The following is a 27,994-nucleotide window of genomic DNA, read 5'->3' as shown; positions in this document are numbered from 1 at the left end:
ATTTGCACATTTGCTACAAAAAAGTAGATGCCTAACCGGCCAACCCTTCAAAGGAATCCGATAAAAACATGCCGCACATCAAACTCATCTCAGCCGTGATTATGTCTGTCTAACCCATCGGCACCGTCCACGTGGAAAACCCACCAAGTGGCCCCACATTTAACACCATCAGACTTTACAATCCAACCGTGTGATAGGATCTATTCGTAGACAGAGAGAAAAAAAAAAAAAAAAAGAGAAAATGAAGATTATGATGGAAATACCAAACAGAGCCATACTAGGAAGCCTTCTTATAGTCAACATGTTAATGGCTACGCGCATCTCTATCACCTGCTCAATCCACCCACTCCTGAAGCGCACTCCTCGTTCCCTTCTATCTCCCAAGCTATTCCCCAAATCCTATCCCTGTCCCCTCTGGTCCTCGTCGTTCTCCTTCTGCCTCCACACCCTTCATAAGTCTACCTCTAGAGCCCCTTCTCTCTCTCGCTATTGCTCTTCGCTTTCTGCTCTGTCAATGGCGGCATCTACTGCTGTGGACGAGCCCATCGAAGCCAACCCTCTTATACGAGACTTTGACTTCCCACCCTTCGATGTCGTCGAAGCCAAACACGTTCGCCCCGGGATCCGTGCGCTCTTGAAGAACCTCGTATGTTTTGTTTTGTTTTTCTTTCATGTTACAGTGTTTTGGGTGATTTTGTTTGGTTTTTTTTTGTTTTTTTGTTATCATTTTGTTGTGTTTTTGGGTTTATGGTTTCGTGTGTTCAGTTCGGGTTTCTGGGCTTTTGATGTTATGTTTGCATGTTTCTGGGTTTTTGATGTTATGTTTGCATGTTGAGGGTTTGAGGGTTTTTTTTTTTTTTTTGAACGTTTGGTTACTGGGTTTTTTCGAACTTTGTCGTGGTTTGGTTTCTGGGTTTTTAGTGGTTTGTTTGGTTGGTTGGGTTTTTAATCATTTTGTTGTGTTTTGGTGACTGGGCTTTGAATTTTGTTGGGTTTTGATAATGGGTTTTGTAGGAGGGTGATTTGGTGGAATTGGAGCGCACGGTGGAGCCGTCATGGCCGAAGTTGGTGGAGCCACTGGAGAAGATTGTAGACCAGTTGGCTGTTGTCTGGGGGATTGTTAATCATCTTAAGTCTGTCAAGGATTCTCCTGAACTCCGTTCTGCCATTGAAGAAGTTCAGGTATCTATATGTTTGTCTATATTTATGCTTGCAGTGCCATTTTAGGCGTAAAAACTTTGGATTTTTTATTTCTTAATTTTAACTTCAAAATTATAATTAAAAGGCGGGGGGTCAATGTTTCAAGATCAATTCTTCTTCATGTCGTGGGTGACTGCTGGAAATTTGTTACATTCCTGTTTTTTTGAAAGGATTCAACATTACATGATGTTGGTCTATTGACTTAATTCATTATTATAGTATCCTTAGCTTTAGAGTGGCTAAGCCAAGAACTTGTAAGCACTCTTCACAGATCAAACAATTTGAACTTGATTGGATGGGTCTCAGGTCCATTAGTTTGTGCCTTCTTTTTCACTGTTATACTCTTTAGTTAGTACTTAGTGCTCATGTGGGTTAATTGTTGTTTGCAGCCTGAGAAGGTTAAGTTTGAGTTGAGGTTGGGACAAAGTAAACCTATTTACAATGCGTTTAAAGCTATTCAAGAATCTCCTGATTGGCCATCACTGAGTGATGCTTGTAAACGTATTGTGGAATGTGAGTATCTCAAATATCTTATATCATGTTTAGCAGAGTGGGTTTCTGATTCTGTTCTCTTCATTTGTTGAATTTGTGCTTAACTTTTCTACTTTTTTTTTCCTACTCTTCTTGGTTCTAATCTTATAAGGTTAGAGCACTTTGCTTGTCCATAAAAAAGAAAAAGCACCGCTTGCAGGAGTTTTTCTGTCAAGGGTGCTATGCATCTTCAGTTTAGGTGAAATATCATTGCTACTTGATTACATTTAGTAGTGCACATCTTTACTTTATATTCAGTTTAGCTGAAGTACACATCTTATCGTTGCTACCTCGATTACCTCCGCCATCTAGCTTTGTTATTGTAAACTTGATTGCCACTATTTTTATGATTTTTTTTTTAAGATGCGTTTATTTGGATAACCTAGTTCTTTGTTGAAACTATATCATCTAGAGTGTAATTGCTACCCTTAATTTAATTAATCAATTTTTTTTACATGTTTTGGATTGGTATTGCATTGTCTGATACGCAACAGTAACTTCTTTACTTTGCATGCAGCCCGGATAAAGGAAGCAATTCTTCATGGTGTTTCTCTTGAAGATGATAAAAGAGACCAATTTAACAAAATCCAGCAGGTATGCTTTAAGGCTATTTCTCCATTTTGAAGTCAATTCTTGCATCAAGTAGTCAGTTATTTTAGAATTTTATGCTATATGTATGCGTAGTTGCCCATGAAGCTGACTATATCTCTCATCACAAAAAGAGGGTATGGTTATTGTCTCCAAACTGAGGATGGGAAAGGGTCATAATGCCTGCTGAAGAATCTTGATCGTTTCTTTGATTTCTGCATTCCTCGGAAGTTGGCTTTGTTTTCCATTTACAACAAATTCATGTATCCATTCGTATAATAGGAGGTTTTACTTGAATAATGTAGGCCTTTGTTTATAATGATATGCTAATGTATGTCATGGCCTTTTGTTGGGTATATAACAGAATCTCTTTTGTAGGCTCGTAACAAAGAATCTCTTATTTCTTCTTAAAAGATAATGCTTCTTCCTCCATCTATAATTTGGTAGCAATAGATGTCAAAATTATTAACTTGGACCAAACAAGGGCGGTGATGATGATTCTTAGCATTTTAGTTTAGATTGCCACTTGGCTTGGCCATTACTTATTTTCACCTTGACTTCTTTGCATTTTGACTTCATTTGCAGGAATTGGAAAGACTATCTCAAAAATTTGAGGAGAATGTTTTGGATGCCACAAAGAAGTTTGAAAAACTAATTAAGGATAAGAAAGAAATTGAAGGGTTGCCCGCTACTGCTCTTGGATTAGCAGCACAAACAGCTGTGTCTAAGGTATTCTTTGTTGAAATCCATTTTATTTTGGTTATTTAATATCTGTTTTTCTTTCCTCAGGTCTGCTGCAATCGATATTTATCTTGTCTAGTGTTGCTGATGCATCTCTACGTATCTCACCAGGGTCATGAAAATGCTACTGCTGAGAATGGGCCTTGGATAATAACGTTGGATGCTCCAAGTTTTATGTCTGTTATGCAACATGCTCGAAACCGATCTTTGCGTGAGGAAGTCTACCGTGCTTATGTAACTCGTGCCTCTAGTGGAGATTTGGATAATGCAGCAATAATTGACCAGATTTTGAAGCTTAGGTTGGAAAAGGCTAAGCTTCTCAATTACAATAATTATGCTGAGGTATGTCCTATTATGTTTAACGTTACTTTCCTTTCCTATGGTAGACTTGCTGAAATATATTTTATCAGGTAAGCATGGCAACCAAAATGGCTACTGTTGAAAAAGCAGAAGAGCTTCTAGAAAAACTTCGAAGTGCTTCCTGGAATGCTGCGGTTCAAGGTAGTGCAGTGTATGCAGTTTCTTCATAGTTGTAAATGGGTCACTATTTATATGATCTTAGTAAATGTTAGGTGAAACTTAGTTCTCGGTAGGCTTTACTGCTTGAAATTATATAAGTAATTGGTTCTAGGCCATTGTTTACTTAAATTCTTTGTAATTTTGGAAACATGGTCTGGTTATTTATTTATTTATTTTTAATTTCAATATGCACTTCATTTGCCATGCTGCAACTCAAAACTTTACTCAGTTTTAACTCTAGAATACACGTCACAATTATGCCTGATGCACTTTTTGTAAAGTTACAAATTTAGTTGTAATGGTATTTTGCTCTCAAAAGAAGATGCTTTTGTTTTCCCAAGTTTTGTATGTTTTATATGTCTTTAATATTTTCTGAAAACAATGCCTAAATTTCCATTCTTAATGCGATTGTTTTTATACAAATGCCTTTTTATGTTGGAAATGCCTGAGGCTTGGATTGTACACTTGATCCTTGCAGATATGGATGACATAAAAAAATTCTCCAAGAATCAGGGTGCACTAGAAGCTGATGATTTGAACCATTGGGACATCAACTTTTGGAGTGAGAGGCTTCGTGAGTCAAAGTTTGACATCAATGAGGTTGAAACTGGATCCGCTTATTCCAATACTTTATTAAAAATGTTAGATGGGCAGGAGTGTCGGCTAGACTCAAAGTATTCCAATCTGTTCAGCACCTTTTCCACTCTTGTTCTAGGGTTCCCCATGAAAAACGATGATCTCTATTCTGTGTTTGTGCGCGATGTATGCATGTGTCCTTTTGCTCATTTCTAATCCCATATCTGTTAGAGACCAGTAGACAGTTCAGCTTCCACTTTCCAAACTGTCTGAAATTCTGTAATTGTTTTCTGTCTCTTTGATTTTGCTATTGTACTAGTCTCATTCTGAATGAAGACAAGGATATTTGTCTATGTTATGCCTGTCAACCATTTCTTAGAAATACTCTCTATAGTTGAAAAATCGTAGGTGTATTTTGTATATGTGCATATCTGTGTGTGTATGTGTATGTATGTGTATGTATGTGTATGTACCTGGAGTATTACTTTAAATGTTGTCGAATTCTTGCTTTCTTGTTACTTTGCTTTGAGAAACTTAAGTGTCTCCTGCTTTTATATTCTACAGGAAGAACTACGTCCGTTTTTCTCCTTGCCAAAGGTTATGCATGGCCTTTTTGACCTTGCAAAGACACTGTTTGGAATTGATATTGAGCCAGCTGATGGTCTAGCTCCGGTATTATATTGTAGTTCCTTCATGTTCCACTTTAAGTTGCTTCATTGTGTTGTGCTTTGGTTTCTGTAACTTTTAGACCATTAATTTCACATCTCTTTAATATATGGTTGTTATTGTTAGGTTTGGAACAAAGATGTTAGATTCTACTGTGTCAAAGATTCCTCAAGTAGTCCTGTTGCGTACTTCTATTTTGATCCATATACTCGATCATCTGAGAAAAAGGGAGGTGCATGGATGGATGAGGTTGTTGGTCGAAGCCGTGTGTTGTCACGTGATGGTGCCTCTGCAAGGTTGCCTGTTGCCCACATGGTGTGCAATCAATCACCACCAGTTGGGAATAAACCAAGCCTCATGACATTCCGTGAGGTAAACTCTACTAAATTGGCTTTTAGCTTATTGTCTATAATTTGCAGTTCTTAAGATGGTACAGAATGGCACTAGAGGATTCGGCTGCCTGTTATGCTTGTGCCAAGTCAAAGTCAAGGGCAGGCCTAGAGAGTCTGTTTGTCAGAATGTTTTGATTTGTTTCACAGCTTTGTCCTGAGTTTTTTATTTCTTGCCTATCTCAATATAGGATTTATAAACTATGTCATTGTCATATTTTGTTTAATGGTGTTGCTTGCAGCTTTGTGTATATGCTGGCTTCAGAATGTGATGATTTAAAAGCAGTCATTTTCAAAGAACATGGTCCAATTCAGTCTTATACCCAATGGCTGAAATGGAGTTGGTACATTTGAGTTACTCGACCATTTAGTTAAAAATAATGGGTTTGGGTCCATTCATCTGGTGGACGGCTTGTGGAGGGACCCTCTAGCTTGATAACAAATGTAGCGGGTTTGGCTTATGCCCTCGTAATAAGAACCTGAAGTGATTATTGGTTTTCAAATATTTTTAGTCCTTTTTTTAGTAATTTGCTTAATCCATCTCAAATTTCTCAAATTGTTATGATCGGAGGGTTGGTTTAGAAAATCATTTAGCTTATGATATAAAATAAAATAAAAAAACATAAAACTTGTGTCTGGGAGAGGCCTAGACGAATATCTATATGTATGAGCAGTACTGGGCTTGCCCCTAGTGCCATTCTCCTATGGAATTAAAAGTGCAAACATGTCTTACCACTGAGGATATGTCCCCATTTCCATGTAATTCGGTGACTTTGAAGGCAATGATTATCAATGTAAAAAGAAATGATCTTCGAAAATTCTGGATGAATACTTAGGTTTCTGCAGTTTTATTTATTATTTGTTGTCATATTCGATAATTACTTTTTTGCAGGTTGAGACAGTCTTCCATGAATTTGGTCATGCACTTCAGCATATGCTGACCAAACAGGATGAGGGTCTAGTTTCTGGTATTAGGGGAATTGAGTGGGATGCCGTTGAATTACCTTCTCAGTTCATGGAAAACTGGTGTTACCATAGGTAATTATGTCTTCATAGATTTTTACTTTGGTGCATCAAATTTTATGATCTTTTCATCTGTGCTCAGTATGATGAGGGATCTCTGATCCATAGTGAATCAATTCTATTCCTATATTGTACTTGATTAAACTACCATGTTGCATGCTATCTGTTAGTGGTTCTTGACATGTACAATGCAGGTCCTTGGTTCTCACCCATAATGTGTCTTTTCTTTCTGTTAGTTTTTTTGGGGGGTGGGGGCAGTGTCGGACCTTACTGGTTATTAAAAATGATCTCATCTATTAACCTTTTTCCTATATATATATATATATATATATATATATATATTTCATTCTGATAAATTTGTAGTATAAGGACCCAAATGGGGACCCTGTGTTTTTCTCTATTATACTAGTATCATGTAACAATATACAGGTTACTATCATTTCGATGCATTATAATTATCTCATCATTTATTTTTTATTTTTCGGATGGATCTTTAGGGATACTTTGATGAGCATTGCAAAGCATTATGAAACTGGGGAGAGTCTCCCTGAAGAAGTGTATTTGAAGCTTCTTGCAGCTAGGACTTTTCGTGCAGGTTCACTAAGTCTTCGTCAGGTCAGTACATTTTGTTGGTGTTATTTTTTCCTTCCATGTTCTCTGTTGCCATTCATTTGTGGTATATTCTTTTTTACTTGTCAAAAAAAAAAAAAAAAAACTTTTGTACTACCAATGTGAATTTAGTATTGGGTTTTCATTTCAGTTCATATTCTGTGATAAGTGGCATCTTGCGTTCCTGTTCCTGTTCTGCATACCTAACCTATTTGAGCCTTTGTAACTTAGGAAAGTCCATGTTGTCATAACTGAGTGTGATTTAACATACAAGTCTTACAGAGGTGAGATGTGAGTAAATGTGGTATAAGAACCATTGGGAAAGAAGCTCGTTAAAGCCATTAGAAATCTTTAGAATGTGGTCTTACATGGAGTTTGAGAGTGCTGCTGCATAATATGCAAGCCTGGCTTGTGCATATAGAAGTGCAATGCATATTAGCTCAACTATCAAGCAAGGTTTTCCCCTTAACACTCCAATTAATCCATATTTTCAATTTATTGGACCGGGTATTCGTAAGTATAAAAGCTATAACATATGAGATTGGCAGAGGGTGATATTAACATTTAGGGAAAACTTCACTTATACCTCCTGATCTTTTATCACTTTTGTAATTAAGTACTCAAACTTTAAAAAGTGTCAATTTAGGGTATCTATTTTTCAATTTCAACTATCCGTTAGAATTTTTCGTAAAATCCTGTCAAAATTCTCAAAATGACCATTTTTTTTTAAAAAAATAAATAAATAAAAAATAGAAATTTTTTAAAGATTTAGGCATAAATATTTTTGTAAATTCTGTTAAATTCTTACCAATGCCTAAATTCTTGCAATTTTTTGTTTTTTGGGAATTTTGATAGGATTTAACGGAAAATTCTAACGGAAGGTTGAAATTAAAAAAAATTGAAAGATGGATACCTTAAATTGATACTTTTTAAAATTTGAGTACTTAATTATAAAAGTAATGAAAGATCAGGAGTTATAATTGAAGTTTTCCTTAACATTTATTCTGCGTTAATATATTTGATGAAAGATAACAGAAGCCAAATAGTTATATATTTTGATGGGTTTGGTACTGTTTCAAGGTGCTCTGTCACCGTGATCACCTCCTCCGTTTAAAGTATTCTTAACTTAACATGCAATTTTAAAGGACATATGATGAGGCATGAGGCTTGAATGGACATTAGAAAAGGTTGATCTCACGTTATCAAGGGATTTTGACTCTGATGCTGATAGAATCAATGGCAGGTAGATTAATGTAGTGTTTTTTTTTTTTTTAAAAGTAATAATGTAGTTGATAGTTAATAATGAAGATTGGCATTTTGTATCAGTGGAAACATTTAACGTTGGACGTGGAGTGTCATGTTAACGTCTCCTTGCGATTATTATTATGTTTCTTTTCCCAAAATTTTCTACTTCAAAACAAAATTTGTTAATGTTCTCTTGGTACGTCTTGATTTTAATTTTTTTTTCCTTTGTTTTTCTCATGGAAATCAGAATTATGAATCTTTGTTACTCTTTGCGTGATTCTATTTTGATGAGTCTCGCTTATGGTTCCAATGGAACTAAAGTAGAATTTCTAAAGATATTCATACAGAGGACTGGCTTTCTAAGGTCTTTGTGTTTTATTGAAATTTTGCAGATAAGGTTTGCTAGTGTAGATTTGGAGCTGCATTCAAAGTACGTACCTGGTGGGTTGGAAACCATCTATGATGTTGATAGGAGGGTTTCTGAACGGTCACAAGTGATCCCCCCGCTCCCAGAAGACAGGTTTCTTTGTGGTTTCAGCCATATATTTGCAGGTTTCCTCTCCATGTCAGATTTACCGACTTTCTCAGCATCATTTCTACTTATTTAGCAATTAGCTGCAGCCTTACCTTGTGATATTTTACTTTATATAAATTTTTGTGAATCAGGTGGATATGCGGCAGGATACTACAGTTACAAGGTATTTTTTATTCCTGTAGTATACATAATTGTATTTGTCTCTCATACTGTGATTCCTCCTTGAACTGTCAGCATGCTCTTTACTGCTCTCCTGTTTTACCCTTTTTTCCTCCATTAGACTTTATTCTGAAAGTGTATTTCTGCATTTGGCAGTGGGCTGAGGTATTGTCAGCAGATGCCTTCTCTGCATTTGAAGATACTGGACTAGATGACATCAAGGTATGTCAAAAAAAGCTGTCTAGAAGGACAGGCATTTTATATTCTTGCAAATTACCTTGATTTATTACCTCTTATACTTTCATTTATGCATAACGAATATAGTTTCTAAACTGGAGTACGTCTCCATATTGCACCTGATTGATCTCTATATTGGTAGTATCCTGTTTAACTGATGGTGCAGTGGGGCACCTCATTGAAGACTTGGTAACATTGTCCATTGCCTTTTGGAATCTGTACAAATTTGTCATGGAATATGAAGCTTTGATAATTAGCTACAATTTATGGGTGGTAGATCAGGTCATAGCGAGGCCATGATATATGGGGGGAATCCACATAGGAGTTCAGGACAAACATGCCAAATTAAAGTTTCTTGTTGGGGTCATCAGCCTTAAGTTTGTATACAGTATACAGTATTCATGTTCATGTATCATACCTCGTGTAGTATACGGTGACATATTAGAATTCTGGAGACTAAATACTTACAAAAAAAAGCTTCTGAAGGCTTGTTATGGAGGTGATTTTTTTTTTTTTTTAAAAAAAAAAATGGTGCATTTGCCCTGACTTGTTAATCCCCACTCCATAACTTGTTCCCAATCTGTGCTTGAATCACCAACTAAACATCTCTTCAAAATCTCCCTCCTCCATATTCTCTTTTAACAATTGGCAGTCAGAGCTCCCTAACATTGTAGACAAGTCTGCTTATTTTTACCACATTTTACATCAAGAGTGAGTGATTATGTCTTGCAACAGGCCGTGAAAGAAACAGGGCACAAGTTCCGAGAGACTATCCTTGCTCTTGGAGGCGGCAAGCCGCCGCTAGAGGTCAGAATATAATCTTTTGTTTTCTTTTTCTGTCTCCAAATGGAATAAGAATTTGGATGGCTTTGTCTTAATTAATTGCAACATAACTTTCCAGACATGTCTCATCTGATGTCCATAATATAATAAAACGTTGTTGCGTCCAGGTATTTGTGGAATTCCGTGGGCGCCAACCTTCACCAGAGCCACTGCTGAGGCACAATGGACTGTTACAAGTCCCAGCCTCTGCATAAGCATCCATTATCATAAAGGATATGCTCCAACCCAAATGAAATTTCTCTTGGTTGTAAAAGCACTTACAAGTAATTTTATACAATTAATGCCAAAATGATTTGTCTATTCAGTTCTCTTTGTTAAATATCATGGGTTTTTCATTTTCGTTTTTATTTTTTTGTTACATTTTGGGGATTATTTCTTATTATTTATGTCGTACCATAGTCACTTTTTTTTTTTTTTTTTTTGGTGAATGTTATTTTTTAAGGGACACTGTCACTTAGACAATTAATGACTACTACTACTATTAATATGACTAATGTATTAAAATCCTTTAAATTGTGGTAAAATTATTTTTAAAATGTAAATAATTTCCTTTCAATCAAATAATTTATATTGTCATCTTAAGATACGTTAAAATATCTTATTGTTTTAAGAGTAATGATTCACTACCATCTAAATATACAACTTTTTCACCACCTTATCTATGTGGCAAGGTGGTCTCCCACCTTAATTTATTTTTAAAAAATAAAAAAACTCAAAAAGTAGTGAGTGACCACCTTGCCACATAGGCAAGGTGGTGAAAAGTTGTATATTTGGGTGGCATTGAATCATTATTTTTGTTTTAAATTTGAGAAATGATTCTTCACCACTTAAATATACAATTTTTTACCACTTTGTCTATGTGACAAGATGGTCCATACTTTATTTTATTTTTTAAAAATAAAAAATCTCTAAAGTTAGTAGGGGACCACCTTGTTACATAGACAAGGTGGTGAAAAGTTGTATATTTAGGTGGTGGAGAATCATATCTCTTTAAATTTATTATGCCTCAATAAGATCATTGAATTGAAATGACAATTAAGATCTAAGGATATTTGTCACGAAATTATTTTTTAAAAGAAAGTACTCGACAAAATCTCAAGCCCAAAAAAGAAACAACAAATATTTCAAGTTTTTTTTTATTATTATTTAGAAGTACATTAACAAGAAATTATAACAAATAAAAACATTGGGCTGAACAATCTAACAAAGAGCCTTGAATTAATCTTATCAGTGATGGTTAACATAAATTAAAAGGGAATGCATTAAATAAATGACGCGGCCCTATATATTCTTAGTATAAAGACCAAGAAAAGTGGTCGCCAGTTAAGGCGGTTTGGTACACAATGAATAGTGCAATCTAGAGGCGCAATAAGAGCCACAAATATTTCAAGAACTTGAACTTTGGGTTACATGTTTTTCTTATTTTATTTTGAAAAATTATGGTAGACATCTATGATGTTTAATTGTATATCATTTTTATCAAGTCACTCTCTAAAGGAGCACCAACAGCTTTTTTAAAACTCATTTCATTCTCTAAATGTAGGGAAAATTCATTGAAACATATTCTCTTGTTGTTCCTTAAATTAATGAAACCAAAAGTTGTACCTTATAAATTTAAGGAATAAAAAATAATTAAATTAACATTATTTTAATATAAAAACATTATTTCCTCTCGCATTTGTTTGAAACAATATTTAAATAGTTTATCTTTGTTCTCTCTTTTTACTATAATTTAATTTAAATAATATTTAAATGGTATAAGGAAATGATAAGGAAAACTATTATGAAGTTTATTTGAATAAAAACACTAGCAACAGTTTTCCTAAATCACATTCCCTTCCCTAGATCAAGGGTTGTAAACGAGTCGAGCTCATTCGTCACGAATTCGAGCTCATTCATCAAGAGCCCGAGTTGATCTCGGGCTCATTCATCACGAGCTCGATCCGAGTTCGAGCTCATGGCGAGTTTTAAAAATTTAGTTCAAGTCAGCTAAATAAGCTCGAGTCGAGCTCGAACTCATGATGAATTTAAAAAATTAAATTCAATTCATCTGAGTTGATTGTAAGTTATATGGTTTATTTAACATACAAAAAAAATAGGTGAGCTCATTTAAAAATTAATATTACATTGTATAATATATAAACAATATATATTTATATTGTATGTTAAATAAACTATATAACTTACAATAATAAATAAATGATGTAATAATTGTTAAATATCTAATGATGATACTTATAACATATAATAAAGTGATTACATGTCATATGGCACAATATTACATTATTATATGATCGTATAATCCTATCAAGTCGGGTGAGCAGGTTAGGTCGAGTTTTAAACGAGTTAGGCTCGTGAGCCCCTATCGAGTTTTGTCGAATGAATCGGGTATGTATCACTCACTAATTGAGCAAGTTTCTACAGTAACAAGCGGGTTTGTACAGTGTCGAGCTCGAGTTTAATCGGGTGGGTATTGAGTGAGTTATCGGACGTACTGGTTTATTTACATCCCTATGGCCCAGCTTAGCTAGATGTAAGGAAAACTCCTAAAAAAAATCTTGAATAAGATTTCTTTGTTGTTCCCTAAACTAAGGAAACATTAAGAGAACCAAAAATTGTATCTCAGATCTAGGGAAGCAAAAATGGTTTCCTTAACATTATTTTAATATAAAAAAAAGTTTAAAATTGACCAAATCACTCCTCAGCATAAAATTGACGAAATTACTCCTTAGCATATGCTCTGTTATCAAATCACTCCTCTAATGGAAATTGTGACACATAGGCGAAAAGTCCTGTTAGACCCAATAAGATAGCTCTACGTTTACAAAAATGCCACCTCAACTTGACACATGGCAAAAAAAAAAAAAAAAGAACAAAGAAAAAAAAAAGGGAGAGGGGTAGGGAGGTGAGTATATATAACTCTCTCTCTATCTCTTCTTTTATTTTTTATTTTTATTTTTTTAGGGTGTTATATAACTAAAAAAAAATTAAAGGGCAAGGCTGCCTAACTAGTGGTGAGAATGCTAATTATGACTGCTTGGCTTAGAAGATGTATCAAGGAAAAGCAAGTCAAACTAACAAGTAACAACCCAACCGCAGAAACATACATATATCTACCGCCCCAGATATTCTCTTGCTTGTATAATTGCATTTTCTCCTTTGAAATTGAATGCCATTCACTTTCCTCTGCTAGATCTCGGACCCATTAGCCAATCCATAGCAACAACTCTCTCCCAGTGAAGAAGAGCCAAAAACGAATGGCAAGGGCGGGAGGGATCACAAACGCAGTGAACGTCGGGATAGCGGTGCAAGCGGATTGGGAGAACCGAGAGTTCATCTCTCACATTTCCCTCAATGTTCGCCGCCTCTTCGATTTCCTTGTCCAATTCGGTACCCATTTCTGTTCTCTCCCTCTACCTTTCCTGAGTCGTAACAGCTCGTAGTAAATGCTTCTTTTCTTTCTTTACTGAATTGGGTGTGATTTAATTGCATCAATATATGGAAATTATAACCCCATCACCATGTTATGAATGCCCACCACCCATTTTGTAACTTTTACTCTAACCAAAGTTTCAGCTTTTGGGTGGGTTCGTGGTGTCATACAATTTTCACATAGTATGCTTCTTTTGTTGTTTCAGAGGCTACAACGAAGAGCAAATTGGCGTCATTGAATGAGAAGCTTGACACGCTCGAGCGGCGTCTAGAACTCCTTGAAGTCCAAGTGGGTACTGCGACGGCCAACCCGTCTCTTTTCGCCACATGATGTTCGGAACATGTTGTTGTTGCAATACGGCTTCTCTGTAAGCATAATCTTGTTTGTGTTGTGAATGTGGACAGATTTCTTACTTTGTGTCACCGTTTGAAACTAATGTATTCGGCTGTTTTCGTGGTTATATAACATGATCTGTGATTCAGGTAGTATGAATTTTGTGCTTGTGGTCTAGCTGCTTTGTGCATATATATATATATATAGACTTTGAATAGAGTATACTATATGTTTAGGATCTTCAAGCCATTTTTAGAATCTGCCAATGGAACAAATTTGTCCTGAGATCACTAAGATATTCAGTGGCGTTGTGGATAAATGTTGATAGCACAATAGATTGCTATGTAAGTCAATTCATTGAGGCATTGTGCCACCAAGTTCTAATTCGAATAACACCTCCTCCCCTTATAAGAATAGGATGGAAAGTGAGATTGCAGGTTCAAAATCTAATGGTTCGTTTGTAACCTATCAATAAAAAAATAAAAAAATAAAAAAATAAAAAGAAAGAAAGAAAGAAAGAAGAAGAAGAAGATAAAGAAAAGGCAATATACTGTTGCAGTTATCAGCCATGTTCTCTTATTTGTCATGAAACTTGCTTTTCCACTGACTGCTTTTTTAGAAGTAATTCATCATATGCCCGGTTCTTCTGACATTTGCACAGTTAGGAATGGTAATAAGTGGCAGTTGGCATTCCTTTTGATATAGCCAATTTTATTCTCTCCTCGTCTGTAATTAGTGCCACCTTCTCTAGGGTTGTGCAACGGTTCTATCAGACTCTTAAACAACTTTTCTACTTTCCGCCTCCGCCGGAGTCGGAAGTGTCAGAAACCATCTGTCCAGTGGGCTTTTTCGAAGATGAAGATATGTTCTTCGTTCTTCGTCTTTGAAGACGAAGATTTCTGGAACCTACAAAGGTGAGGGGTGAATGGCGGTGGAGAACGGATATGGTGAGGGGTGAATGGCAATGGAGATGCCTAGATGGAGAAGGAGATGTTGAAGGGTGTTGGCTGATGAGAACTGAAGATTTGAAAGGGAGACTGAGTTGGGGGGCTGTGGGTTAAGGTTTTGGGTTATGAGAATGAGATGAATATATAGCCCCACCAAAACAACGCCATTTAGTCTTAGAAAATATCTGATTTCAAAACTTACGTACAAAACGACGCCATTTCTGTAATTTTTTTAATCATATTTAATAGTCAGTTCGAGTCAAATAAATCAGGATTTTTTTGTCATTTCCAACTTCTGACCTGACTTTTGTTAGAAATGGGTAAAGGCTTCAAGCCCGACTCTGGTCTGAAGCCACCCGCCTGGGTCGGAAGTTGAGGGTGTGGTTTTTTGCAAACCCCTAACCTTGTCATCTAAACTGTATTGGTTGTGTGGGCTTATTGTGTCTCACCTTTTGTTCATGGATCATTTGGTTGCTAGAAGTATTGGAATTTTCTTGTATGGGAAGCTATAGCTAATTTGATCTACTTCTGACTTAGATTTAAGGGCCCCTTGAACTTGGTTTGGAATGCCTTTGATTATGAGCCATCAAGTTTCTTTTGTTGGATGAGTTAAAATTTCATTACACAAAACAAAGATACAAAACAAACACTACCACCTCTGCTTACACAACCTCACTACTGCCCTTTACACTTAAACCCACTACCATAACATAAAAACAAAAAAACAAAACTCAGTACAAAATATCAAGGGTCAAGCCCCAGTTTGTACAAATTTTTACATTCAAATCACTCTTCTTATAAGTCCCCTTACTCCTTATTCTATACTTTACATCCCACACCACATCTAGCAGAAGTTTCTCCTCAGTTTTAGGGGCCTTACCATGCCTAATGTCATTTCTCTGTCTCCACAAGTGATAAACAGCAGCTCCCCAACATAGTTTGCACATAACAGCTTGAAGGCTCTTCTTTTTCCATGGTACTACTCTCAGCAACATGATATCATTCCAAGCAACAAGAGGATCAGCCACCGTATGTCCATATGCCTTCTCAAGAGTTCCTGCCAGTCTTTTACTGAATCTGCAGTGAAAAAACAGATGACGAGCCATCAAGGTTAACGCATGCAGATTATTGATTAATCTGATTCATCTAATTAAAGTTTACTAACAACCTTCATGATGACAAGTTTCTGAAAAGCCTATATTTCTGCATCATTTTTGTAAACAAGGCCATCTAGTTAAGGGATAAAACTCTTCCTTCACAAAACACTCTCGTTAATGGTCATGGATAATGCAAATTGTAATTTCAACTTGTCACAATTTTGGGGATTGCTTTTAATTTCTTAGAGGGTATTTTCTCTGTGGAGCATATGATGCCTAACCTCATCCACCAGCTCAATAAACAGTTGTGGATGACCCTTGGTTACTGAATCTGTTCACTCATTTGCTTGGAAGAGTTTCCTCCTATCTTGTACATCCATGTATGCATATGCACATACATGAATATGAATATGACCATTTGGGAGGATTTTAGTTCAACCCATCATGGCAGGAGAGTGTTTGGGAAGGGGAAGGGTTACGTTCACCGAATAATCTAACAACTAGCATATGACCATTTGATTAAAGAGCCAAAAAAGGGACATTGATTTCCATTATAGACTCGATCCTTTAATCCAACAAAGTGCCAAGTGCCAAGTTACCATTTTGGTTCACAATATCTTTAGATTCTGTAGAATTTGTGTACCCTTTGATGTAGGGCTGATCAAATACCCGCATCCCCCGCCCCAACCCGCCCCGCCCCGCACAATACCCACCCCGCACAGTTAAAAATAAAAAAAAATAAAAAAAAATATCCTACTAACCCTAGCAGTGCCCCGCGCCCCCCCCCCCCCCCTCTTTTTCCCATTTTTTCCTTTATTTTCTTCCTAATCCCTAGCGCCGCACCCCTTCCCCTCTTCTTCTTCTTCTTCACGATTTCCGTCGTGCTGCGTCTGCTCCAATGGAATTATGGAAGTCGATAGGCCTTGCCGAGTCACCGGTTCTGTGGGAACGTCATGAACGGTGGGAACGTCAGGGTTGGCGAGGAGACCGGGAACGGTGGGAAGATCGTCGACGCTCGCTTCAAGAGGCCTCGCCGAGTCGCCGATCTTGAGGTCAGTGGCCTCTCATCCCTTTTTTGTGATTTGTTTGAGTCTGGTTGTTGTGATTTGTTTGTGATTTTCTTGTTTGAATTTGATTTTGTTTGAATCCGATATTGTTTGAATCTGATTTTCTTGTTTGGTTCCTGAGAAAATCTAGCTTTGGTTTGGTTTCTCATTTTTCTAGATCTAGGTATTAAACCTGCATATCCCCGCATAACCCGCACCCCCCACCTCGCATCACCCCCACCCCGCACCGCACGGGTTCTCCCCATTTTGTGCCGTTTGCGGGTGCGATTTTCGCAACCCGCAGGGGTGCGGGGCGGTGCCAAAAAAGGGGCATCCCCGCCTCCCCCCCCTGCCCCATGCTCAGCCCTACTCTGATGTGGTCGTTTTGTGTACAAAAATATTAATAATAAAATTATCATTCGTAATAGTACGAATCCTTGTAGGATAGGGCTATATTGAGGGTGTCAAACCTCAAGGACTGCGTAAGTGTTGTTATCAAGATTTTCAAGATTAAATATAACTTAATTTAAAAGATGTTTGATTTGATTTTTGTTTTCTAAAAATAAATTCATAAAAGTAAAAGACATAAATGTAAAGAAAATAGTGATGAGAGAAAGAATAGGGGATTGATTTCACCACTCACCGCATAACAATGGTCAATCATAAATTAATAAGAGAAATTCATACTATGCATGATATAAGGGTCGTCTCACTCGAGTAGTCAAAAAATTACCTTTAAAGAATAAGTATAATCCATCTTCGGTTGGCACGGACCGTCCACTTAACCACTAAGATGTAGTACGACCCGTCTTCCCTAGGTATGGATTAGCTACGTCTTTAATATGATACACACAATTAATGGAATAGTATAACCCATCTTCGGTTGGTATGAACTGTTTACCTAAATTACACTAAACTAGGGTGTAGTACAATCTGTCTTCCCTAGGCATGGCCTATCTAACCATCTTGATCATATGTCAATTAAAACTGTTGTATAACAATTATTCACATAATCTCAGAAAATATGAAGTATTGAGTTCAATCAATATAAAAGACTTTCTAAGACAAGATAAGAAATTCATAATGATTGAATATAAACATTAAGATCAGTTTTCACAGTTATATAACCATCATGCATATAAAAAATTTCAAATTAAAATACAATTAAACCATTGTTACTTGAAAAGGGCTACATCAACACCCTATTATGAATTTAGCCGCTCATCATGGTGCTGGGATGGCCTCCTGCCATGTTCTTCTCCTCTTCAACTTGTCAAGTCTCCAAGAAGAATTTTTTGTCTTAAGCTAAGTACACCTTCTCTTGAAGCTTATGGGTCTATTTATAGAGATTAGGAGAGGCCTAAAAGCCCTAGGAATCCAAGAAAAATCGGAACTTAGTCTCTTAGTCTAAGTAGGATATTGAAAATTCAATCCAAGTAGGAAAATGATTCCAAAATTCGTCCAGATTTGCGGTCTTTTATTGCGGGACGATTTTAGCATAGTAAGCGTCTGAATTAGGAAAATGTTATTTCTAACATATTTGTTTCATTTTTTATTATCTTTCCAACGCCACCAATTTCATTGCAATACCAAACTTGAGCATAAAGTTGTGATTAAAACGCTGAGACGTGTGCAGAATCCAAATTGAAATCCAATCCAATTTTGACTATTATTGGAGAAATTCCGATTTAATCATTCCATTGATTTGATTAAACTTAACCATATCATATAGGTCTTCTATTATGATTGGTTAAGCTTAAACATATCTTCTAGGTCTTCTCAAAGTGTGCTTTAAGCCCAAAATCAATGGAATTAATTGCATCTTTATTTAAAACCTGAAAACAATAAAACAACACAAAATCAAACAAATAATAATGCTAAGGAATTGACATATATTATTTAATCATTTGTTGGGTCAAGCACTGACAATGTATATCTATAATTTAGATAAGGATCTCTAGTAATTTGCTTCTCAAATTACCCACTTGCCAGGGTGGCGAGTAGGTGGTTGGGCAGCCTAAAACGTATTTATGGGTACATCCTATATGGTCTTAAGTTGTACTAAGTTGCTAGCAGATTGTGGATCCCATATTTATTCACTCTCAAGGTGCTTATACAGATTGTACTAAGTTGAGTCAGCTCAAGGAGATATTTTAGCTAGCCTCCCCATTTTTAAATTAATTAATTGATTTATTTTTATTTTTCATTCATCCTCCAGACTTAGGTTCCTGTCTCCTTAGTGATCAAGGATACAGAGGCACAAGCCTATGGAACAGATCCTGTTCAAGGTCCTGTTTTAGGTAGCCTGCTGTTGCATGAATAGTTTGGCTCTCCAAGTTGATCTTTTCTCAACTTCCAAGATGAGCAGCACATTTGATTTTGGCAATTTATTCTGAAAATGATGCAACTCATTGCCCATAGTATATCATTCAATATCATTTTGGCACAAATTGAATGCCTGGAATTTTATAACCTAAATAAAATTGAATAAACAGCAAGATACATAATCTCAAGAAGAGTAGTGGGGGGGGGATTAAACCCATTTTCTCTTTTATCTTTAGCGTACTATGTGCCTAGAACCATTATCATTCACATATCAATTCCTAACTGAAAAAAAGAAAGAAGAAAACAGAAGTTCCATCTTTCACATATTGATGAAACATCACATTTCACCCATTTTACTATCTTGGCTGTGGAGGAGACGGGCCTTGTGGCAGAATAGGCGATGGCTCTGATGGAGATGATGAAATGGGTGGTAGAACAATCCTTTTTTCCATGACGATAGAGAAGCGATTAGAGGAAGTTCCCAAACTGTCTATGGACCTCATGTATTCAGATGCATTGGTTTCTATAATCAAAGCTTCGTCTAGCTCCCGGAGTATGTCAATCATGAATGGTCGAGAAGCAGCATCAGACTCAATGCATGTCGATGCCACCTCCACTACTCTCCACATTGCCTCTGCATGGTACCCACCCCTAATGCTAGGATCCACCATTTCATCAATCTGTGAATCTCTTATATAGGCTTTGGCCTGCATGCAAAGTTGTTCCACTATTAAATTTAGTCTTCATTAGGATATTTTGGATCTTGGGGGTTAAATGTGTAGTAGAAACTCTATGCATTTACTGATCATTAGGTAAATGTTGTTCCATGTGTTGGGCTTTACTATTGAGAAAGAGTTTGAGCCCACACGTCACGAGAATAAAATATTAATTAAATGATTAAATTCATTATTTCTTATTTGCTTGAACTTTTAGGATAACTAGTAATTTAACACATCATATGTCATTGATTCATGTGACACCTAAAAGAGCAGCATTATAATATCAAATTCTTAGAAGCTAGAGAACATGAAATTGGACCGTACCCATTCAACCAAGCTCCATTCATTGCGTGGTCTATGTATGTTGAGAGGCTCCCGACCAGTTACAATTTCAAGTAAAACCACACCAAAGCTGTAGACATCACTTTTATCAGATAACTGCTGCGTCGAATAGTACCTGAATGATTGATTAAAAACACGACCATGGTTAAATTTCCTATGGCTATAGTTGCAGTCTCTCATACTTATATGGACCAACTTCAAGTTAGATGGAAAAACGTTGGATTCTTCTTGGGTGTTGGGGGCCAACACGGTTTATATAGCATGTGGAGGCACCACACAACCCAAAAGCTTAAGCCTATGGGTTTGGGCTCAACAATGCTATATAAACCATTCACTCTTCTTACATTTTAACAATGTAGGACACTTTACAAGTGCACTCAACATTGGGCAGTTACAATCTACTTAAGATTCTAAAAAAAATCCTCTCTATGCATAAATTTATGAAGAAGACTAAGTGATTGATGGCCACGAACTAAGTAAAACCAAATCTGTTGCTAAAAGTGACTGAAGAGAGTGACATTTGAATACTTCAAATCAGAACAAGCCTAAGAAACATTGAGACTTACTCTGGATCTAGGTAACCAGCTGTCCCTCTCACTTCCAAAGAAACACAGTCTCCTTCTTGAGGAGCATATTTTGAGAAACCAAAGTCTGCAACCTTAGCGCACATGCTATGATCCAAAAGTATATTGCTTGATTTCACATCCCTATGTATTATGCATCGCTTGGCATTTGTGTGAAGATACGTCAAACCTGAATAACAAAAAAACTCATTCAAACATGCTGGTATTAGGCAAAAAAAATAAGGAAAGAAAAATAAAAGTGGTGGAATCAACCAAACAAAAGACAATCAACTGAAGCAATTTTAGAAGTCAGTACATCAGAAATTCCATTGTCGCCTATGATAGACTACACTTTCCACAGCACATAATGGATTGGTAGTTCAGAATAGGTCATTTCCATCTTTGTTCTCGTGTGCTTTTCAATCCATCCAAATTCAACCAATCAAAAATCACTCAAGGATCATAGCCTTGTTGGCACCGTTAAAAACTCCTTGCCTCTAACATCACCAAGCCATCCATGGCCCACCTATGAAGCATAACTGTTATTGATTCATCATCCAAATCATGATAATTCCTTCAATGAGCTCAATCAGTAAGACAAGGTTGGCCTACTTTTCTTGACAAATTTGTTGCTGTATTGGTTTCAATCTCTGAAGCTCTGTTCATCTAGTAATTATGTAATAGTTTTATTATCTTCTTTTCTTTTTCTTTTTCTTCTTCTTCTTTTATATATATCTAGGATACTAGTAGGATACATGATGAGGGTAGCCCTTCTTCCCTGATAGGTTGAACACTAGATGGTTCCTGACAAACGGTACCACTAGCTACAAATTTTACCATCAACATAATGTAGTTTAGATATAGCACCATGTAGCAAATCTCGTAATCGAGTTTTCCATGGCTTTTCTGAACATTAAGATCTCCTTTGCATCTTCTCTTTACTTTCTCATAAATTAGAGCAAGAAAACAATAAAAACTGAATAACCCATTTCACTTGCCTCTAGCAGCACCAAGAGCAATAGAAAGTCTGGTTGGCCAGTCCAGAGTTTTTCTTTTTGCTGGTTCCCCTATGAACAAACTGGTGATTAGGCATTAATGTATTTCAATAGATATTAGCCAGAAGAACGAATGATGTGATATGTACCATAGAGGCGATCTTGTAGAGAGCCATTAGACATAAAAGGATAAACAAGAATTTGTTGGTCATTTTCGCTACAATGACCAAGAAGAGGCACCAGGTTCTCATGCCGAATTTCTGAAAGCAGGTTTAGCTGTCAAAACATTATCAAGAGTGTCAGCTGGGAAATTTTTTATGCAGGTTAATGTCATAATTGAAGATCGGTTGGACCCATAGTTTTTACCTCATTCTCGAATTCCCGAGTCCCCTGAGTGGATGTTGCTGACCGAACCTTTACTGCCACTTCCTGACCATCAGATAGAGTACCACGGTAAACAGATCCAAAACCTCCTTCACCTATCAATGTTTTGTAGTTCTCGGTGGCTGTATCTATGTCTTCAAGAGTAAACCTCTCAATAGTTATCGACTTTATACTGATATCATCTTTGCTGGGTAGATAGATAAGTACATCTGCATATTTTAGGAGAATTACTTTTTTGAGAAAAAAAATCATCCACAACAGTTGAAACTGAGCTCAATTAGCTGGACAACCTAAATTATGTTCTTGCTTGAGTGACATTATCTTTTATCCCTACTCTTGAGTGAACAGTGTAAACATAGTAAGTGATCTTCGTGCACCACCTGGAAGACAATTTTCTTCCATCTGGATGCATGATCTATGAGGAGGGCATAGTGAATCTATTAGTTTCTACTCGTCTGCTTGGGTGTTAGATGGGATTTGTTTTTCTCATCCATGCTCATGCCTTCATGATTCATACAAAGAGGATAGGGCTTTCATCTATGTATTATTTAGAGGATAAGATTTTCATATATGCAGTAGATCCTTTTTCATGTCTTCGTGTATATGCATGCTTCCAACAAGATTTCAGATACCAATGGATATCAATTATCGGAGAAAAGATCAGCAGACTCACTCTCAGTCAATTGGTGTCCTTTCCCATCAAATCTTCCTCGAGGCATTGATTTTTTTCTGTAAATGCAAACAAAAATGACCCCGACTGTAACGGTAAATAGGAATGATCCACATGCAACAGTGGCAATGACGCTGACTCTGACGCGTGGTGATTCATTTGAATCACATCTTCCATTGCTGAAAAATAGATTTCACATCTCAGAATCTTGATTTTTCTGTTTCTTATAAACATAATTGTTCCAGTTCATAGATAATAGAATTCATACTCTGTATGTATTGTGCTGTTGAAGCTGGATTGAGGTTCTTTGTCTAAATAAGGATTGCAGCCGAAATATCTGGAGCAAGCGCATAGTTTAATCAATGAATGGCAGTGGATTTCATTAAACAGGAGTCAGTTTAAAACTTACAATGATTGCAAATGTGGCAGTGAGATTAGAGATTCTGGAAGTGACCCCGCAAGATAATTGTGGCTGATATCCCTGTTAGTTATCGTAAATTAATCAACAAAAGAAACATGGTATTTCTCATGTGCAGTACCTCTATGGAAGTTACTCATTATACTAACTAGAATCTATGTGAAGGAAGAAAAGAAATTAAGAGATCTGCAGAACATGTAACAAAATTGAGATGGTGCTCCCAAAGCATTTAAGGTCAAGGTCATTGCACATCCACTTTGCACTCTTTTTGGGAAAGGAATGTCTATTTGGACTACATCAGCAGAATTTGGCGGATTTAAAGGCTATATTCAATCATCAGTAGCTCAAACTCGAATTGATTAAAAAGAATTACACTGATTTCAACATGGAGGAATCAGGAAACTCTGGGATACTGCCATTGAACTGATTGTAGCTCATATTCCTACATATCATAAAAAAATTACATCAATAATTTTTTTTAAAAAAAAAAATCGTAGTCCAAGCTACTCAAGACAAAACGACACTGACAACTCAATAGAAGACAGCAGTGTGAAACATACAGTGTTTCTATGTTGGCCAGTTCAGTAATACTGTGAGGGATTGACCCTTGAAGATTCATTGAAGAAAGATTCCTGGAAGAAAGTGTGATGTTGAACAGAAACACATGGAATTGAATACCTCATCTCGAAAGAAGAACAAAAAGAACAGAAGAACTTACAGACTGGTAATGATAGCTGAACCATTATGGAGCGCACAAGCCAAACCCTGCCAGGGTTTTGGAAGACATGGGTCTCCAGACCAACTCTCCAACACTGCATTCGCTTGGTTAGATACCAACAGCTCATTCCTCACCCTCCAAGCCACTTCCACTGAAGAAAGACAATGTTTTGAGAGAGGGAGAAAGAGAGAGAAACCCAAAACAAATATACAAGTGTTCTATAAGCAATGAAGAATGAAATGTTTTATCATTGTCCACTCCCCACAAAAGAACCAAGCATAAAATGTATCAAATTGAACTCACCATCTTTTTCGTCAGTCTGCTGCACCTGTAAATCGAACTCACCATAGCTTTGATTAATCTCTCGCACCTGCAAGATCTCATAGGCATTGCAAATGGGCCCAAACAGAGACCCGGAGGCTTTGATCAAGGTCAAATTAAGAGACCCATTAGCTCTAACATCCCAAACAACCTCCTTGTAGTTGTACCCATTAGCCAATATCTCAAAATTCTCCTTTACTTTCTCATTGTTAATGTAAATATCAAACACCCTATCCCCATGTTTAGAAGTCTTATTGAGCTCAAAGAAGTAGAGGAACACACGGTACTCGTAGTCCCTTTTGTCTAGGGATTCTTGGAACTCCAATCGCTCAGAATGGTATAGAGCTGTTTGGAGGACTTCTAGAGGTGGTGTGGCATTATTAGCACTGTAGTTGGAAACGTTGACAGAGAGTCTTGATCCCCTGGCTGTTGAATTTGTATCTGGTTTCCAAATTCTGTCGCTTTTGTCCGATGGGTACCTGAAATTTTGCAAGTGTCAAATATAGGCATGTGAGCTGGACAGTTGCTTGTGTTTTCTTCAATTAAACCGAATTTTAGTGTGATTTGTAACTTTTTGGATCCCAATTTTCCCGATTTATTCTCAGGATTGCTAACAAATGTGAAAGAATCTTAATAGGGTCTAGATCTATTTGTCCGAGACATACTCATTAAGGTGAGCTCCATAAAGATTATCTTACGTTTGCTATTCAAATTACTAACAATTCGAATAGCAAAATTGTTAGAATCTCATTCCAATTTTTCGTTGCTTGTTGTCTGTTTCCTATTCTTAGCTGCATTGCTTGCCATGTGGTACCACTATAGACTAGCAAACTATAAAATAGATGAATACTATTTAGTGTATTGGTTTTTGACTGTCATACAACTTAATAATATGGTAGTGAAAATCAACATTAGATCAGCACTCGTAACAAAAAAAAAAAAAAAAAAAAAACAAAGGGTTGATTTTTACTGTCACGTCATTTTAGTTGTACGACAATCAACAATCATATTCTAGTCTACTAAATAATATTACTCTATAAAATAAGCATAATAGGCATAAGGAAATGGGAGTTGCCTTTTTATGTTGGGAGACAATTAATGACAAAAACTGGTTCCCTTAAACAAGATTATGGGGAGGGAGAGATGAAGATGGCTCTAAAATTCCATTTGGTAGTTGTTCAACTTATCAAAAAAATAGTTGTTCTAAATAAATCTTTCCATTCAATATTTGAAAACTTATTAAGCCAATAATATCTATGATTTTTTATACTCTAATAATTTTATTATACTCCAACCAAGTTATGATCTTTAAAGGAAGATAAATGCTAGAAACCACACTTTTATTCAGTAAGTGAGATAATTGATATTACTCTTGTTGTTTAACTCTTGCTCATATCATATCGCGACCATTTAAGATGATCAACTTTCTCATTTTTATTTATATATTGGCTTCAAATAGAGTAGAAGCATACCTGATGTCTACTCCTGTGTTCCCCACATCAATTCTATGAACACTTTTCAGAACAGTGGTAGAAGAAAAGTTCTGCAGATAGTTCAAATCTTTCAGAGGCCTCAGTTCAAGTTTTGAAATATAAGGATCACCCTGCACCTTCTCTAAGCAAAAGTCTATATGGTCTTTAGTAGCTCTAAAAATCCCCTCCACTTCTGAGTCCTCCGACGAGTTTACTCGGCTTATTCCGGTAACACCAACCAAAACATCAAAGGAAGTGTCCAAAGTTGTCCTCAGTAAATCACCAAAAAGAAATGTACCCCTTACCAGATAATCTTGCTCCTTAATACTTGTTAACCTATAACATCTCTTCCCTGAATCTATGTTGAATATTCGGGCTTTACCATAGTCCTTATGTTTCTTCCATGCTTCAATATTAGGTTCATCTCGGCAACCTGTTTTGTTAGGGAACCAGCTATCATCTGGTGTCCAATTTATACTGGTTATTTGGTCCGTGAAGTTTGAATCAGAACAGCATCTTAAGCTCACAAATCCTGCATGAAATTACATTATAAATATTTGTATTAATCTCCGGTTAACATGCATGCATGAATTAGCACAAAAAATCAATTTTAACAAAAGAACACTTAAATTATCTACAGGTCAATTTAACTTGTCTTTGTTAAGATCGTCCCTTTTTTTTTTTCTTTTTTTTTTTCAGGAAAGAACAAACACCAAGAACTAATTAAGATCTAGGTATTCCTTCTTCCCACGGTCGATAGGGATGGAGCTAGAGGTGGAGTTAGTGGAAGATAGGAAGGCATCCAAAAAAATTGTTTGGAGGCCGTTCATTTTACCACATGGCGATCGAGCGTATAAGTTGGCACTTCTGTTATACTTTCTTGGCTTCCCTTTTGGAAGAAGTTGAAAGAGTAATAATCAAGATCATGTTGAAGACGATGGAGGAGATCCGCCAGCCGGTGATGAGGGCAGGGTGGTTTAGGCTAGGGCATGCAGCGTGTTAAGATCGTCTTAGACACAACTTAAATATACAACTAATTAAATTTCTTCAAAAAGTAGTTCGATCCCCATCTTAATTTGCAGTGAATCTGCCTTAATTTATAATAATGAAAATCATTATTACATGGATCTAGCTAATTACCTCGAGCTCATGACTTTGCCTAAATATATATCCTTCGGTTGTAAATCTTCATCAAATAATTAGTTAAGCAAACTTATCAATTAACAAGATCATTGATTCGATCGATCCACCGTTTCAAAATGATTTTAATTATCACAATTTTTGCAGTTAATTAGTTTGACTTGCTACATGGCATATTAGAAGTTTTTTAGCTAATTATTAGTTAGAGATGGATCCTTTTCCCTATCTACCTAGATTCTTAACCTAGATCTTAAGGTATTTAATCATATCAAAACCGAATGATCTAATAATAATTTTTTTTTTTTTTAAAAAAAAAAAAAAAAAACTTCTCAACAAACTAGTACTCACGATATATAGCATTGATGATCTAATAAAAAAAAAAATGTAAACAAATTAATTAATATACTAACCTTCTTGTCCACAGGTTGATCGAACAAGTATGAAGAAGCAAAGGATAAACCACTCAAGCAGTCTCAGAATGAAATAATCCGATCCCTCCATCATCGTCTTATATTGTATGGAAGTTTCCCCATTGGGTCATCAAGCTCATATCCAGACCAGCTAATCAAGTTTTCATGCAACTTCCAGTACTAATTAACCATGCACCAACAAAATCTTTTGGAAATCCATGAATTCAATCTTTTCTCGCATGCATGGACAGTACTACTCCAGATTCTTCAGATTTCCTGTAACTCAGAAAGATCGAAGACAATATTGTGACGTACACAAAGAAAGTCCTAGCTAGCTAGAGAGGTTCTTCACAAAAAGAATGATCAGCACGTACAGAGAGCTAGCTAGCTGCAAATTAAGACAAAAGAGCATCACAAGAAGGTTAGCAGAGAACAACGCGGGGTTTGACTTGGAATGTGGGAATCATTGGAGAATAGGGAGGGATCGAGATGAAAGAGCTAGAGTTTAATTGATTTAGAATAATTCAAATTTGATTATCACTGTATAATTGTTTGTTTAGTTAATTAATATTATTTGAGATATTAATTATAATTGTTGCTTTCTTGTGTTGGTTGGGGTAATGACTCTATTTAACTAATATGTTTTAAAATAATAAGGTGGGAGCAACCTAGCTTCATCGGTCCACCTTCGTCCCTCTCTTTGTCTGTTTACCATGCTTGAATTGAAACTTCATGGAAATGGGTTTGCTTAATTTCTCTACAATTAAATCAATATATTTTTGACGTGTAATGGTTAATTA

General features: G+C 36.3%; 3 protein-coding genes across 3 annotated transcripts; 2 read left to right on the top strand and 1 right to left on the bottom strand.

The window, feature by feature from the left end:
- Positions 1-259: 259 nt before the first annotated feature.
- On the top strand, positions 260-10,165 carry LOC133851218 (probable cytosolic oligopeptidase A). Its single transcript, XM_062287549.1, has 17 exons — positions 260-646; positions 1,015-1,182; positions 1,590-1,713; positions 2,249-2,325; positions 2,905-3,048; positions 3,172-3,402; positions 3,471-3,561; positions 4,058-4,179; positions 4,720-4,827; positions 4,948-5,193; positions 6,103-6,248; positions 6,731-6,848; positions 8,480-8,639; positions 8,754-8,785; positions 8,938-9,003; positions 9,754-9,825; positions 9,969-10,165. The coding sequence occupies exons 1-17, from the start codon at positions 302-304 to the stop codon at positions 10,053-10,055; spliced, it is 2,337 nt and encodes a 778-aa protein (XP_062143533.1). The 5' UTR covers positions 260-301; the 3' UTR covers positions 10,056-10,165.
- Positions 10,166-12,912: 2,747 nt separating this feature from the next.
- Positions 12,913-13,804, top strand: LOC133851219 (protein BRICK 1). The gene is made up of 2 exons (XM_062287550.1): positions 12,913-13,251; positions 13,500-13,804. The coding sequence occupies exons 1-2, from the start codon at positions 13,119-13,121 to the stop codon at positions 13,622-13,624; spliced, it is 258 nt and encodes an 85-aa protein (XP_062143534.1). The 5' UTR covers positions 12,913-13,118; the 3' UTR covers positions 13,625-13,804.
- Positions 13,805-19,155: 5,351 nt separating this feature from the next.
- Positions 19,156-27,700, bottom strand: LOC133851283 (nodulation receptor kinase-like). The gene is made up of 15 exons (XM_062287620.1): positions 27,195-27,700; positions 25,645-26,176; positions 24,155-24,651; positions 23,852-24,002; positions 23,694-23,765; positions 23,507-23,575; positions 23,125-23,196; positions 22,984-23,052; positions 22,719-22,894; positions 22,028-22,254; positions 21,811-21,937; positions 21,665-21,733; positions 20,670-20,856; positions 20,086-20,218; positions 19,156-19,749 (listed from the first exon to the last, which is right to left on the bottom strand). The coding sequence occupies exons 1-15, from the start codon at positions 27,286-27,288 to the stop codon at positions 19,399-19,401; spliced, it is 2,826 nt and encodes a 941-aa protein (XP_062143604.1). The 5' UTR covers positions 27,289-27,700; the 3' UTR covers positions 19,156-19,398.
- Between the last annotated feature and the right edge of the window lie 294 nt (positions 27,701-27,994).

The sequence above is a fragment of the Alnus glutinosa genome, chromosome 12 (assembly GCF_958979055.1).
Source record: "Alnus glutinosa chromosome 12, dhAlnGlut1.1, whole genome shotgun sequence".
In the NCBI taxonomy this organism is placed as follows: Eukaryota; Viridiplantae; Streptophyta; class Magnoliopsida; order Fagales; family Betulaceae; genus Alnus; species Alnus glutinosa.
This window is presented reverse-complemented; position numbering and strand designations above follow the sequence as displayed.